General features: G+C 45.7%; 1 protein-coding gene across 4 annotated transcripts in view; it reads right to left on the bottom strand.

The window, feature by feature from the left end:
- Window positions 1-14,002, bottom strand: part of ANKLE2 (ankyrin repeat and LEM domain containing 2) — a 155,190-nt gene that overhangs the window by 127,246 nt on the left and 13,942 nt on the right. For 2 of the 4 annotated variants that reach the window (XM_073559035.1, XM_073559033.1), the window contains exon 2: window positions 8,005-8,442. The exons of 1 other annotated variant lie outside the window; for it this stretch is intronic. In XM_073559035.1, the coding sequence (XP_073415136.1) occupies window positions 8,005-8,431 (427 nt within the window). In that variant the 5' untranslated portion in view covers window positions 8,432-8,442. The remainder of the gene's footprint in view (window positions 1-8,004; window positions 8,443-14,002) is intronic. One more of the 4 variants, XM_073559034.1, reaches the window with a different exon arrangement.

Genomic DNA, 14,002 nt, shown 5'->3' with positions numbered 1-14,002 from the left:
CGCACGGCAGGGCTTGGAAAGGAAGGAGCGCCGATTGACTTTTTCAATGCAGAATTGGCTGGAATTGAGATTGGACGCCATGTTGCGTTTGGAGAGCCCCTGATGTGCCTAAACAGTGGAAACCCCCCAACAAGTGACCCTAGTTTGGAAACTAAACCCCCCAAGGAACTTATCTAGATGTGTGTTGAGCACTTTGAACCCTCAAGTGCTTCACAGGAGTTTATAACGCAGAGCTGTGAAAATAAAAAAATCATTTTTTTCCACAATTGTGTTTTTTTTTAGCCCCTTTTTATTTTCCCCAAGGGTAACAGGAGAAATTATACCGCCAAAGTTGGTGTGCAATTTGTCCTGAGTACGCTGATGTCCCAAATGTTGGGGTAAACCACTGTTTGGGCACACGTCTGGGCTCGGAAGGGAGAGAGTACCATTTGACTTTTTGAATGCAAAATTGGCTGGAATCAATGGTGGCGCCATGTCGCATTTGGAGACCCCTTGATGTGCCTAAATAGTGGAAACCCCTCAATTCTAGCTCCACCCCTAACCCCTACACACCCCTAACCCTAATCCCAACCGAAAAATTAAAATAAATTTATTTTATTTCATTATATTTCCCTAACTAAGGGGGTGATAAAGGGGAGTTATTTTACTATTTTTTTTATTTTTATCACTGTGATAAGAGTTTCACAGATATCAAAATGTACATTCAATCAATGAATGGAATCTGAATGGTTAATAACGGGGATCGCAAAAGCGTGGTCGGTAAAAAAACCGACCTGAATCATGTTCTCTGGGGTCACAGCTACCCCCGGCAGCCGAGACCCTGGAGAAAATCCGAATCTGGGGGGAGCTATACACTTTTTCCACAGCGCCGTGAATTCACGGTGCTGTGGTTTAAGTACCCTTAACTAAAGCCGTTAAAAGGCGTATAGGCGGTCGTTAAGTGGTTAAATCTTTATTTGTAGTTTTCAGTTAAGGAGATTATTGTGCTTTGGGGCAGGCCTGAGATGGGGGGCGCGAGGCTTCATGTGGTGCTCCGATTACATACTCATCTGTATGGCTTCGGACAGGTCATTGACGTCAGTGACCTGCCCCCTATGTTGCACACTGAATATATGTTTTGAAAAAAAAAAAAAGATTCTACTGTAAAAGCGCCATTTTGAGTTTATCGGTTCAGTTAAATAAATGCTTTAAAAAAGCATTTATAATGTCCGGTTTCCTATGCTAGTGAGGGCTTTGATTAGTTGATTGGGTGATTTTAATTTGCACACGCAGACATCGCCAGCCCCTGAAAATCTAGCACATGCACGCCGCTCATTCGGGCAGCATCACTGTGTCTATGGTATATGCATCCCGGTGTCAAAGGTGCACTGCGCATGACTGGAAGGCATCTTCTGAACTTCTGGTCATGTGCAGTGCGTCTCTGAAAGCCGGGAAGCATATATCTCAATTCAGAGACGCATTGACCCTGCCGAAATAGGCGTCGTGCATGCACAAGATTGCGAGGACACCGGCTCAAGCAAATTATGTCACCACACCCACAGGGACGTGAAAATATGGGAAGAGGGCTGACTAGTCTGGGGAACCAACGCCCCATAGGAAATGGGGACATTATAAATGCTTTTTCTCTAGCAACCTTCCACGACAGCATAGGAGGTTGTCTCCACACCCTAATGGGGGACAGGAAGCACGAGAGGTTAAAAGGCCCCTCCCACCTCCCTCTCACCAGTGTCTCTCATGTCCCCCATGGGGCATGGAGAGGTGCGGTATGCTGTGTGGCCGGCTGCTGCAGCGTACCTGTAATTCTTAAGCTGGGCAGTGGTGGTCGGCGGCGCTGCCTCCCCTCCTCTGTACTGCTCCCGTCTTCATAAGAACACAGGACCTTCCTGGCCCACCTGCGCTCCCCTATGGGGAGTAAAGCAGGCCAGTGATCCCCGACCGGAGGCCTCCCGCAGCTCTCCGGTCTCTCCTCCTCCTGTTGCACGCCATGCTGTGACCCGGAAGTGACGTCACGCGCGGCCACTTCCGGGGTATGTATGACAACTTCCTGTCATGGCTGCCCCCATTCAGCTGCCAGCGTGCGGAGCTCGCCAGCACTCGCTGTGCCTGCCCCGGGACCCAGGGAGGAGGGTTAAAACGAAAATACTGCGCTGAGGGCGGGGTTAACCCTCTATTAACCCGCCGGAAGACGCCGACAGGTAAGGCAAATTCCCTGTCAGTATGGACGGTTCTTCCTGCCCTGCGTCTGCAGAGCCCAGTGCTGCCCCAGCCACAGTAAGTGTAACTGGGGTGGGTCCTAGTGGGGCGATCTTGGGATAGAGGTCCTCAAAATACTTCTCCCCCTTTTCTTATAGGGAGAAAAGTCTGCCCACAAAAGCACCAATACCACCAGCAAGTCGGCCATATGTGCCATATGCAGTGCAAAACTCCCCTCAAATTGGGCGAAAAAAAATTATCAAGCTTGCATAGACAGGGTGGTCAGGGCTGAACACCCGTCACTAATTGACGAAATCCGCAGCCTGGTTACTCACCAGGTTCAGACTTCCCTGGCCGCACTGTCCCCCCCTCCACCATCTCCACTCCCTCCGATTGTGGGCTCACCACCCCCAAAAAAACGGAAAATTCAGATGGAAGACTCAGAGTCTGAATCAGAAAAATCATAATTCAGGCTCCGAAAATTGGGAACAACCGGGAACCTCTAATTCAGCCGAATCTAGGAAATACCTCCTTTCCACGGAATATGTGGAGGAGCTGGTCGGCGCAGTACGGGCCACCATGGGCCTAGAGGATGAGCCTGTTAGTCAGCACAAGACCGCATGTTCGGGGGATTCGAGGGACCCAGTCGAACAGGTTTCCCAGTACATAGGAGCATAGTAGATATGATCTCCCAGGAATGGGAGTACCCAGAGATGCGCTACTCAGCCCCTTCGGAACTCAGGCATAGATTCCCCCTGGAGGGAGAGGCGTTTAAATGGGACATCCCGAAAGATGAGGTCCAGGTGGCGTGGGTGGTGAAGAAAACGGTCCTTCCTTTTGATGACGCGTCCCAGCTTAGAGACCCAATGGACCGTAAAGCAGAGAGCCTCCTAAGGAAAGCCTGGGAAACCTCTGCTTTTTCCTTAAAGTCAGGGATTGCGTCCACATACGTGTCTAGGTCTCTCTTCCAATGGATAGAGGAACTAGAGAGTCATATTTCTCGGGGAACCTCAAGAGGTGACCTCCTGAACTCCCTTCCTACAGGCTTCTTGGCGGATGCATCGATGGAGATGATCCGCACCTCTGCCAGGGCTATGGTACAGTCCAATTCTGCCAGACGTGCCCTCTGGCTTAAAACGTGGAGCGGGGATGTTACCTCCAAGGTAAAGCTCTGTTCTTTGCCCTTCAAGGGTGAACATGTCTTCGGCTCGCCCTTAGATGAAATTCTTGAAAAGGCCACAGACAAAAAGGTACTTCTTGAGCAGAGGACTCCAAAAAGCGGCTTTTTCGAGCCCCCCAGAATCAGCCATCCCAGCCGAGAGAGAAGGGAAAGTCAGGAAGATGGAGCTATGCTAAGGGGAGAGGCAGGAATATCCTGGTCCCCCAGCAGCAGCAACAGCCACAAGAAAAGCAAAGACTCGACCCCGGTGGGGGGGGAGGCTTTCAAGGTTCTTTCACTCTTGGCAGTTGATTTCCAACAGCCCCTGGGTCCTCAGTGTGATCAAAGAGGGCCTACTTCTAGAATTCGAATCCTCCCCACCACGGGGTATAAGAGTTACCTCCCTACCACCTCGGGAGACTACAGCACTAAAATCCGGCATTCAACTCCTTCTACAATCAAACGCCATTTCTCAGGTCCCTGTGGAGGACAAGGAAGGGGGCATTATTCCAGGCTGTTCCTAGTGAAGAAACCCACAGGAGAGGCAAGAATAATAAGTCTCAAGGGCCTCAACCGACACATTGCATATCGCAGATTCAAGATGGAGTTGGTAAAGACCGCCATTCCTCTGATAGGGCGGTCTTACTTCATGGCAACCATAGATCTGAAGGATGCCTATTTTCACATTCCTATACATCCTTCTCACAGGAAGTACCTAAGGTTTGTGATCCGTCAGGGTCCAGACATCCGGCACTATCAGTACAACGTACTTCCCTTTGGAATATCCTCTGCCCCACGAGTATTTTCCAAAATTATGGCGGAAGCTGTGTCCCACATCAGAAGCCAAGGTATATGCATTGTACCCTACCTGGACGACCTGCTGATAATAGGAGCCTCATACCAGACTCTGGTAAACCAGGTGACCCAAACTCTGGGTATTCTCCAATCGCTGGGGTGGATCCCGAATATTAAAAAAGTCGCAGATCCAACCCTCCCAGCAGATAAGATTCTTGGGAATCCTCCTAGATTCAAGGAAACAAATGTCCTTCCTCCTGGAGGAACATCAGAGGTCCATAATTTGAAGAAACTCGAGCGTCAGGAAACAGAGGTCCCTGACCCTCAGGTCAGCTATGTCCATACTAGGGTCAATGACCTCATGCATCCAGTCGGTACCTTGGGCGCAGGCTCACTCCAGAATACTCCAGTCCCATATCTTGGGAAACTGGAACAGAGATCACACTTGCCTGAACAAAAGAGTCCAGACCCCAGGAAGAGTGAAAGCTTCACTAGCATGGTGGATGGACCACAAAAATCTGTGCAGGGTAATCAACTGGTCCCAAATCCCCTTGGTCACGGTAACATCGGATGACAGCAAAAAAGGCTGGGGAGCCGTAGTGTCCCAACAACCATTCCAGGGGTTGTGGAGCCAGAGAATGAGTACAATGTCATCAAACTTCAGGGAACTGAAGGCTGTGGAGGAAGCTCTCCTGGCGGCAAGACACCTAGTTCAGGGCCATCATATCAGAGTCTACTCGGACAATGTAACAACAGTGGCCCATCTCAGACACCAAGGTGGTACAAGATCCAGCAGTCTAGAGGGCCTGTCAGGCCGAATATTTTGCTGGGCCGAAAGACACTTCTGGTCTCTAACAGCAGTCCACCTAAAGGGTACCGCCAATCTTCAGGCAGATTTCCTGAGCCGAAAATGAATCCAGCCTGGCGAGTGGAGCCTAAACGAAAAAAATCTTTCAGAAGCTGGTCAACAGGTGGGGCCTCCCGGAGGTGGATCTCCTGGCCTCAAGAGAAAATACTCGGGTGAGAAACTATTTTTCCCTGTACCCCAGGGACAGATCCCTGGGGGTAGATGCCTTCGCCACAAGTGGAGGTTTCGTCTGGCATATGCCTTCCCGCCAGTTTCAATCTTTGCCGCAACCCTGAGGAAGATCCGGGAGGATCGAACCCAGACCATCCTAGTAGCTCCGCTATGGCCAAAAAGGAGCTGGTATTCTCTAATTACAGAGCTACAGGTAGAGGGGCCAGTCCTCCTACCCCTGGAAAACGACCTCTTACAGGGCCCGCTACATCACCCAAACCTCCAGGGAACGAGGTTAGCGGCCTGGTTACTGAAACCCAGATCTTGAGGGCCAAGGGTCTATCAGAGGCAGTAATTAACACCCTCCAGAAATCCCGGAAGCCGGTCACCATTGCTATATATAACAAAATATGGAAAAAGTTTTCCTCATTGTATCTGCCAGATTTGCCTGACCCAGGAAACCCTAACATTTCCTGTATCCTGGATTTCCTACAGAGGGGGCTTGAGCTAGGTCTAAAGCCTAGCACACTGAAAGTACAGATATTAGCATTAAGCTCCATGTTTGACTGTGACTTGGCCAACCACAGGTGGATAAGAAGATTCATTACATCAGCCACTAGGCTACATCCAAAAAAGCTAGTTGCGGTTCCACCATGGGACTTGAACGTGGTTCTTACGGGACTCACTCAATCACCCTTTGAGCCCCTGCCATCCTGTACTTCTCAGCTGCTCTCCTGTAAGGTGGCCTTCCTTATAGCAATAACCTCAGCAAGGCGAATAGGAGAGCTACAGGCTCTCTCAATCAGAGAACCTTACGTAACAGTCAGAGATGACTCCATATTTCTCTCCCTTGATCCGTCTTTTCTACCAAAGGTTGTGTCGGACTTTCCTAGATCACAGAATATAATTCTCCCCTCAATTTGTCAAGACCCAGCAAACCCTAAAGAAGAGGTGTTTCATACGCTGGACGTAAGGCGAATAATTCTCCACTACTTGAGAGTGTACCAAGCCTTATAGAATCGACCACAACCTATTCATCCATACCTCTGGTCCAAACAGAGGAAAGAAGGTGGCAAAAAACACCATTGCCAATTGGATTAAAAAGGCTCTCTCTGAAGCATACCTGGCACAAACATCACTCCCCCTACAGGGATCAAAGCACATTCAACACGATCTACCTCTACTTCATGGGCTGAGAGGGCAGGCGCATCTTCAGAGCAGATTTGTAAGGCAGCAACCTGGTCCTCCTTCCATACTTTTTCTAAACACTACAGGTTGGACCTTATGTCCAACAGGCATTTAGTCTTTGGCCGAAAGGTTCTTCAGGCCGTTGTCCCCCCCAGTGCAGTATAGGTTGTTATGCCCCCTATGCTGTCGTGGAAGGTTGCTAGAGAAAATAGAATTAGACTTACCGGTAATTCGGTTTCTAGAAACCTTCCTCGACACCACTATTTCCCTCCCTGCATTCTTGGACAAATTCTGAGAATCTTAAGGTAACCGATGCTATGGTAATCAGTTATGTCACTGGTGAGAGGGAGGTGGGAGGGACCTTTTAACCTCTCGTGCTTCCTGTCCCCCATTAGGGCATGGAGACAACCTCCTATGCTGTCGTGGAAGGTTTCTAGAAACCGAATTACCGGTAAGTCTAATTCTATTTTTTTTTTTATACCTCGTTTTCACTCAATAACATTATACAGGGTTGGATAGGCAGGGAATTTAAATCATACATGGGTGAATGCTGCTGTTTTGGAGGGCATGGGGGACCTGATCGGTTCCTTTTAACCCTTCTAACTTACAAAACCAAAAAAAGGTTTAAAAATTATGCAGACAGATGAAAAGTAGACATGCGGTTTAATGTCGTGTATTAAAAGTTTGAAAAGTGCAAAGTTTTTAATATTTCCTATATTTTCACAAAAAAAACGTACCAAATTTTACCACCATCATGGAGTACAATAGGTCACGAGAAAATCTCAGAATCCCGGGAATTCGTTGAAGCGTTCCAGGGTTATTACCTCAAAGTGACACTGGTCGGAAATGTAAAATTTGGCATGGTCAGGAAGGTGAAAGGCTTGGGGAGGGAAGTGAAAGGGTTAAAACAATATACCACCTCACAGAAGCAATCAGCTGTGAGAACCATGATATGCTATCTGTATGCTCTTTTGCTCCCTCCCATGCCCAGGAGCTGTGGTATGATCAGACCATGTTCCTGCACAGTCAGCCACAGCCATTACACAGTACACAGCAGGGGCACATCTATAAGAAAGTCTTAAATCTGTCAAATCTCTGATATTTTTATAAACAAAAACATATCAACTTAAGTTTACCATTATCATGAAGTATAATGTGTCAAGAAAAAAATAGTCTCCAAATCAATGGGACATGTTGAAGCACTCCAGAGTTATTGCTACATAAAGTGACAATGGTCAGATTTAAAAAAAATGTGCACTGGTCATTAAGGGGTTAAAACCAGAACCAGAGGAGAGCAAGACAAATGAAAAACAAATAGGTTCTGGTCTACACCAAAAGCACACTGAAAGCCTCATTAGCATACTTGAATAAAGAATTGTTGTATATCGCAACAATGGAATTGGACAATATTAATCTTTTTCATCTTTAAGCATAAAGATTCGTTAGGAAAAAGCCTCTTTGCAATCTTCTAAATCAGTCATGTGAACCCGTAAAAGGCTGTACTACATACACTATCAATTCTAGAGTAGTATGACTGGGCAATCAATCTATCCGCCTTGCCTGTTTTGCAGCATGTTTTGCATATAAAATGGTTAAAAATGGTAAGCACCATAAGTGATTTCAGAACCATGTCAAATGCTAAGTAACTTACCAGTCCTAGCTGGTGTGTCCTCACACACTGGGCAGACAGCATAGTACACAGGCGGGCCATTAGAATAGGAACCTGTGGAGAAGGGAGCAGCTCCTGAACCCTCACTGGCTGCAAAGTCTTTTTTGGATATGGAGTCCTCTGTTGGAGGGTTTAAACCTACACTGTAGCCAAAGTCCTTGTCTTCAGAATATTTGGCCTGCAGAACACAATCGGCATTTTGTTTGTTAGTGGATGTAGCTATTTCATCACTTGAGCTGAAGGTCTTCACCTCAAAGCCTTGCTGTTCCAGTAGGGTGCGAGCGAGTTTCTTCTCAAACAAATATCTAGTTGTCAATGTGATAGGCCCACACTTCAATCCTGCCTTTAATATCTCTTCTCGTAGCTCATCTGGATCTAGCAGCTTTAAATTGCTCAAAATCTTCTCCATACTCTGTTTAGCTACAATTTAAAAGTTCAGGTTAAGAAAATGTCAATAAACGTACACCAACACAATACAAGAAAGATTATGTTAGATCATATATAGAATGTAGACATTGCATAAAGCTTTCTCATCCACAGTCAAGTATAAAGTACATTTAAATTTTGCAATACAAAAAGAGTAAAATGTATTAGTTCTACAACAAAATCAGCAGCAATATGTGAAACATTCTGCATGATAAATTGACATGCTGTGGATTTCATGCTGCACAAAAATTTTCAGCAACTTTTAAAATGAAGAGGAAATCCAATGCACACTGTGCACACAAAAGGGAATCTGTCACCCCTGGATGATCCTTATCCATTACTATCGGCATACAGGTAACAGAACGGTTAAACGAGTCTTATCTGTATGCCTCATAGAAAGTAGAAAACATTGTGTTTGGCTCAAGGAGATTCTTTCCCCTTAGGAGCAAAATGTTGCTCTGATTGGCAAAAAAAAAACAAAACAAAAAAAAACAAAACACTGAGTTTATGCAGAAGAATCTAAGAACTCTCATGTTGCTTGCTGGGCAGGACAAAGATTTTATCTAGGCATTGCCCAGATGTACCATGTAGGCAGAACAAAAAGGTTCTAAGCTGTCTAGAACAGAACATACCAGTAATATGCTGTCCTTGTGAACAAAATTTACAGGCATTATGGAGAGGTTGCAATGGTGCGCAAAATCTATCAGGTATTTTTATATACATCTTGCCCATGCGTACAAACTGGTTTTGTGCAGATCTTATCCTGTTGAAGAACACAAAGCGGCATGGAATTATATGGGCACCCCTGGTCAAAATTACTTTTAGGCTATGTGCCCAAGTTGCAGAAATGCTGCAGAAATTTCCGCTACTCCCCGACGCGGGTAAAACGCATGCGGAATTCGCGTGCATTTTCCCACAAAACACAAGCATTTTGCAAGCGATTTGAAGCATCGCTTGGAAAAGTGATTGACAGGTTGGTCACACTTGTCAAGCATAGTGCTTGGCAGGTGTGACCCACTTTTTACTATTGATGCTGCCTATGCAGCATCAATAGTAAAAGACAGAATGTTAAATTAAACAAAAAAATAAAAAAAAAATAATTATATATTAGAGATATACTTACCCTCTGTCGGCCCCCGGAGTCGTCCCGGCCCTCATGGCGATGCCAGCAACTTCCATTCCCAGGGATGCCTTGCGACAATGACCTCTGATGACGAGACCGCTACGTCATCAGATGTCATTTGCGCAATGCATCCCTGGGTACGGAAGTTGCTGGCAGCGTGGCTGAGAGGCGGGAGGACTCCGGGGGCCAACAGAGGGTAAGTATATCTCTATTTTTTATTTTAATTCTATTTTTTACAGGAATATGGTACCCAGGACATGGAGGAGAGTCTCCTCTCCTCCAGACCCTGGGTACCATCCGCACATGAAGCGCTCACTTTATGCATGGTGGGCATAGCCACATGCGTAAAGTGAGCATTTCAATGCAATCCTGTGGCGGCGGAATCGCCACGATTCCGAAGAAATAATGGACATGCTGCAGATTTTACCTCTATGCTATTCCGCAGCGGAAAAATCCGCAGCATGGGCACAGCAACTGCGGAATCCCATAGGATTGCATGGGGATGCATTTTATTAGGGTTTTTTAAGCGTTTCCGCAGCAGCAAAAGCGTTTCGGAAACACAAAAAACGCAACGTGGGCACAGAGCCTTACTGTGAACAGTTAAGCAAGTTGAAATGATCTCTAAAAAAGACATTTAAGCGTTTCAGTTTTAAAAAAAAATGTGACACAGTGACCCATGTTACAGCTAGGGGGCGCTGTGTGTTCTCCCCAGGATATGCAAGGAGGTGTATTGAGGCTATAAGGATGCATCGCGGTTACAGGAGTAGCTGGTATTGCAATGGGGAAGCAGTGACCGATGTCACAGGTAGGGGCGCTGTGTGTTCTCCCCAGGATGTGCATGGAGGCGTATGAAGGCCATAGGTGTGCATGACAGTCACGGGCATAGCTGTGACTGCAATGCAGACTGATAATAAAAGTAAGGTTAGTCTTGGATATGTTAAGTGTCCAAGACAGAGGTAGGGAAAACTTGCTCTGGATGGTGTGTTTGAAACAGATTGCAGTATGATAGTGTTGCAGTCTGTTCCATTCCGGATCCAGGTTTTTCATGTGGCTGAAAGCCACAGGTTTCTGTGACAAAAGCCCTGCAGGAAAGGGTTAGTGAGGTCTGAGTGAGGGCTTAGTGAGTCTCAGGTGTGTCTGGGTCAGAGAGAGGCCTGGCAACCCACATCGTACAGTGGTGCTGCTGTCCACAATCACTGGTCACGGATGTGGACAGTTCTTGCGCCCGGAGGTGAACCGGAGGTAGACTGTCCTATGCCCAAAGGAAGGACTGCAGACAGGAGGATGTCAAGGTTTGTGTACGGCTGTGAGTAAAGAGACTGTGATGCAGCGGTGCAGGACACCACGGGAACTAGTCAGAGGAAGAGTGGCATGTGTAGTGTCTGCAACACGAAATGCTTTGTGAACAGAGACTGGAATACAGCGGTGCAAGGCACCCACGGGAACTAGTCAGAGGAGGACTAGCGTGTGTAGAGCCTGCAACATGTAATGCTGTGTGAATAGTCTTGGATACGGCGCATAGACACCCATGGGAACTAGTCAGAGGAATACTGGCGTGGCGTGTTTAGTGTCTGTAAAATGAAGGATGTTGTATAATATATATTCCGTACGTGGTGAAATGGATACTAATTATATGCACTGAAGTTATATGCACTTGTGTGGATTGGACTGTTAATTGGTGTTTGAATTTTGTTGGTCACTGCCTTTTCACTACGGACGGTGCTACCACTGCCACACACACACTATATATATATATATATATATATATATATATAGTCAATAAGTTTTCACAGTTTTTTGTGGCAAAATTAGGGGCCTCAGCTTATACTCTGGTCGGCTTATAATCAATATACGGTGTGTGTATGTGTATATAGGTCGGCTTATATATCAATATATATATATATATATATATATATATATATATATATATATATATATCATACACACACACACACACATATACACACACCGTATATTGATTATAAGCCGACCAGAGTATAAGCTGAGGCCCCTAATTTTGCCACAAAAAACTGTGAAAACTTATTGACTCGAGTATAACCCTAGGGTGGGAAATGCAGGAGCTTCTTGTAAATTTCAAAAATAAAAATGGATACCAATAAAATTAATTGAGACACCAGTAGGTTAAATGTTTTTGAATATCCATATTGAATCAGGAGCCTCATATAATGCTCCATATAGTTCATGATGGGACCCATAAGATGCTTCATACAAAATACACCCATATAATGCTGCACAAAGGTTAATATTGGTCCCATAAGATGCTCAATAAAATAATATGCCCCACATGCTGCTGCGATTAAAAAAAAAAAAAAAAAAAATTGCAGGCGGGGACACCGGCGCACTATGGGGGCCAGGGGCAGCCGCTGGCTCAGGCCCCCGACACGTGCGATATTCACCTGTCCCCGTTCCACCGCCGCACGCCGATCTGTCTTCCGGGTCTCTGCAGTGACTGTTCAGGCAGAGGACATGCACTAAACATGTCATCGCACCCTCTGACCTGAACCTCACAGCCAGAGGACGCCAAAAACAGATCGGGGTGCGGCGTTGGAATGAGGTCAGGTGAATATAGCATGGCTCCCCCCGTCCTCCCCACTCCCTGCTTCTCAGATGGTCTCCGGCGCCGCAACTCCTTCCAGTGTTTAGTGGTCATGTGGTGCCACTCATTAAAGTATTGAATATGCGCATATTCATTACTTTAATTAGCGGTACCACATGACCGCTGAACACAGGAAGAGCTGCGGCGCCAGAGACCATCTGAGAAGCAGGGACTGCAGAGACCTTGCCAGGAGGGGGTGAGTATGAACTAACAGCCGCACTCCCCCTCCCCTGCCGACCCCAGGGACAATGACTCGAGTATAAGCCATGGGGGGGCACTTTCAGCCTAAAAAAAAAATGGGCTGAAAATCTCGGCTTATACGGTGTATATATAGTTTTATACACACACACACACACCTCTATACCACACTTTTTTTATCTTTTACATTTTCAAGATTATAAAAAGGAAAATGGGCAGATACAAAAGTCTGGGCACCCTGCATGGTTAGTACCAATTAGCACCCCCTTTGGCAATTATCACAGCTTTTTTCATTTTTAAAAAAAATTAGCCAGCCAAGAGTCTTGTCAATTCTTGTTTGCAGTATTTTCACACATTTTTCTTTGGAAAATTCTTCCAGTTCTGTGAGGTTCTTGTGTCATTTTGCATGCACTACTATTTTGAGGTCTAGCCACAGATTTTCAATGATGTTCAGATCAGAGGACTGTGAGGGCCATTGTAATACCTTAAGGTCGTGCATTATGAGCTAGTCTATTGTGGATTTTGACAAGTTTAGAGAATCATTCTTTTCAACTTCAGCATTTTTACTGATGGTGTTATGTTTATATCAAGAATTTGCTGAAATTTCATTGAATCCACTCTTCCCTCTAACAGTGAAAAGATCCCCGTGCCATTGGCTCCAACACAACCCCAAAGCATGATTGATCTACACCCATGGTTAATGGCTGCCAAGATGTTCTTTTCCTGAAATTGTGCCCTTTTTGCTCCACACATACACCTTTGATCATTGTGGCCAAAGTTCAAATTTTCACCTCATCGGTCTATAGGACTTGTTTCCAAAATGCAACAGGCTTGTTTAAATGTTCTTTTGCATACTTCTGACGCTGAACTTTATGGTGAGGATGCAGGAGAGGTTTTCTTCTTATGACAGCAGAACAAATGTACCACAACTACAGTCTGCTAAATCGGAAGGCCTTTTACAGTCAAGCGGGGGTTCCGATTTGTCACTGTAGCAATCCTACGAGCAGCTCTCACTGAAAGTTTACTTGGTCTTGTAGACATTATCTTGAAATCCACTGTTCCTGTTTACTGTCATTTCTTACAGAGGAAAGGGCATCTTGAAAACGCTTTGCCATCTTCTTATAGCCTTCTCCTGCTTTGTGGGCCGCTACCATTTTCAGAGTGCTAGGTAGCTGCGTAGAAGAACCCATGGCTGCTGTTTTTTGGCACAAGGTTAGAGGAGAACAGCTTTTACAAAGCTGGGAAATTTGCATCACCTGGCCTTTCCTAATGAGGATAGTCAACAAGACAAAACCCTAAACTGCCAGTTAAGGTCTGAAACCTTGGTCAAAGTTTTCTGAGGACAACTCGCCAAGGGTGCTCAAACGTATGCATAGGTTTATTTTCTTTTTTTTGTAATTTTTAAGATGCAAAAAAAAAAAAAAAAATCCCATAAAATACAGAGGAAATGTGTCGTCTTTAGCCCTTTCAGAGATCATTTCATCTTCAACTTGCTTAACTGTTCACAATAATACTAAATTTGACCAAAAAGGGGCCCAAACTTTTACATGCCACTGTACCGGTTCTATAAAATCACTGTCCTAATGGGCAAAATAAAGAGGCTTTGCAAAGCATAA

Source organism: Dendrobates tinctorius, unplaced genomic scaffold, assembly GCF_039654945.1.
Source record: "Dendrobates tinctorius isolate UK_male_01 unplaced genomic scaffold, ASM3965494v1 ptg000265l, whole genome shotgun sequence".
In the NCBI taxonomy this organism is placed as follows: domain Eukaryota; kingdom Metazoa; phylum Chordata; class Amphibia; order Anura; family Dendrobatidae; genus Dendrobates; species Dendrobates tinctorius.
This window is presented reverse-complemented; position numbering and strand designations above follow the sequence as displayed.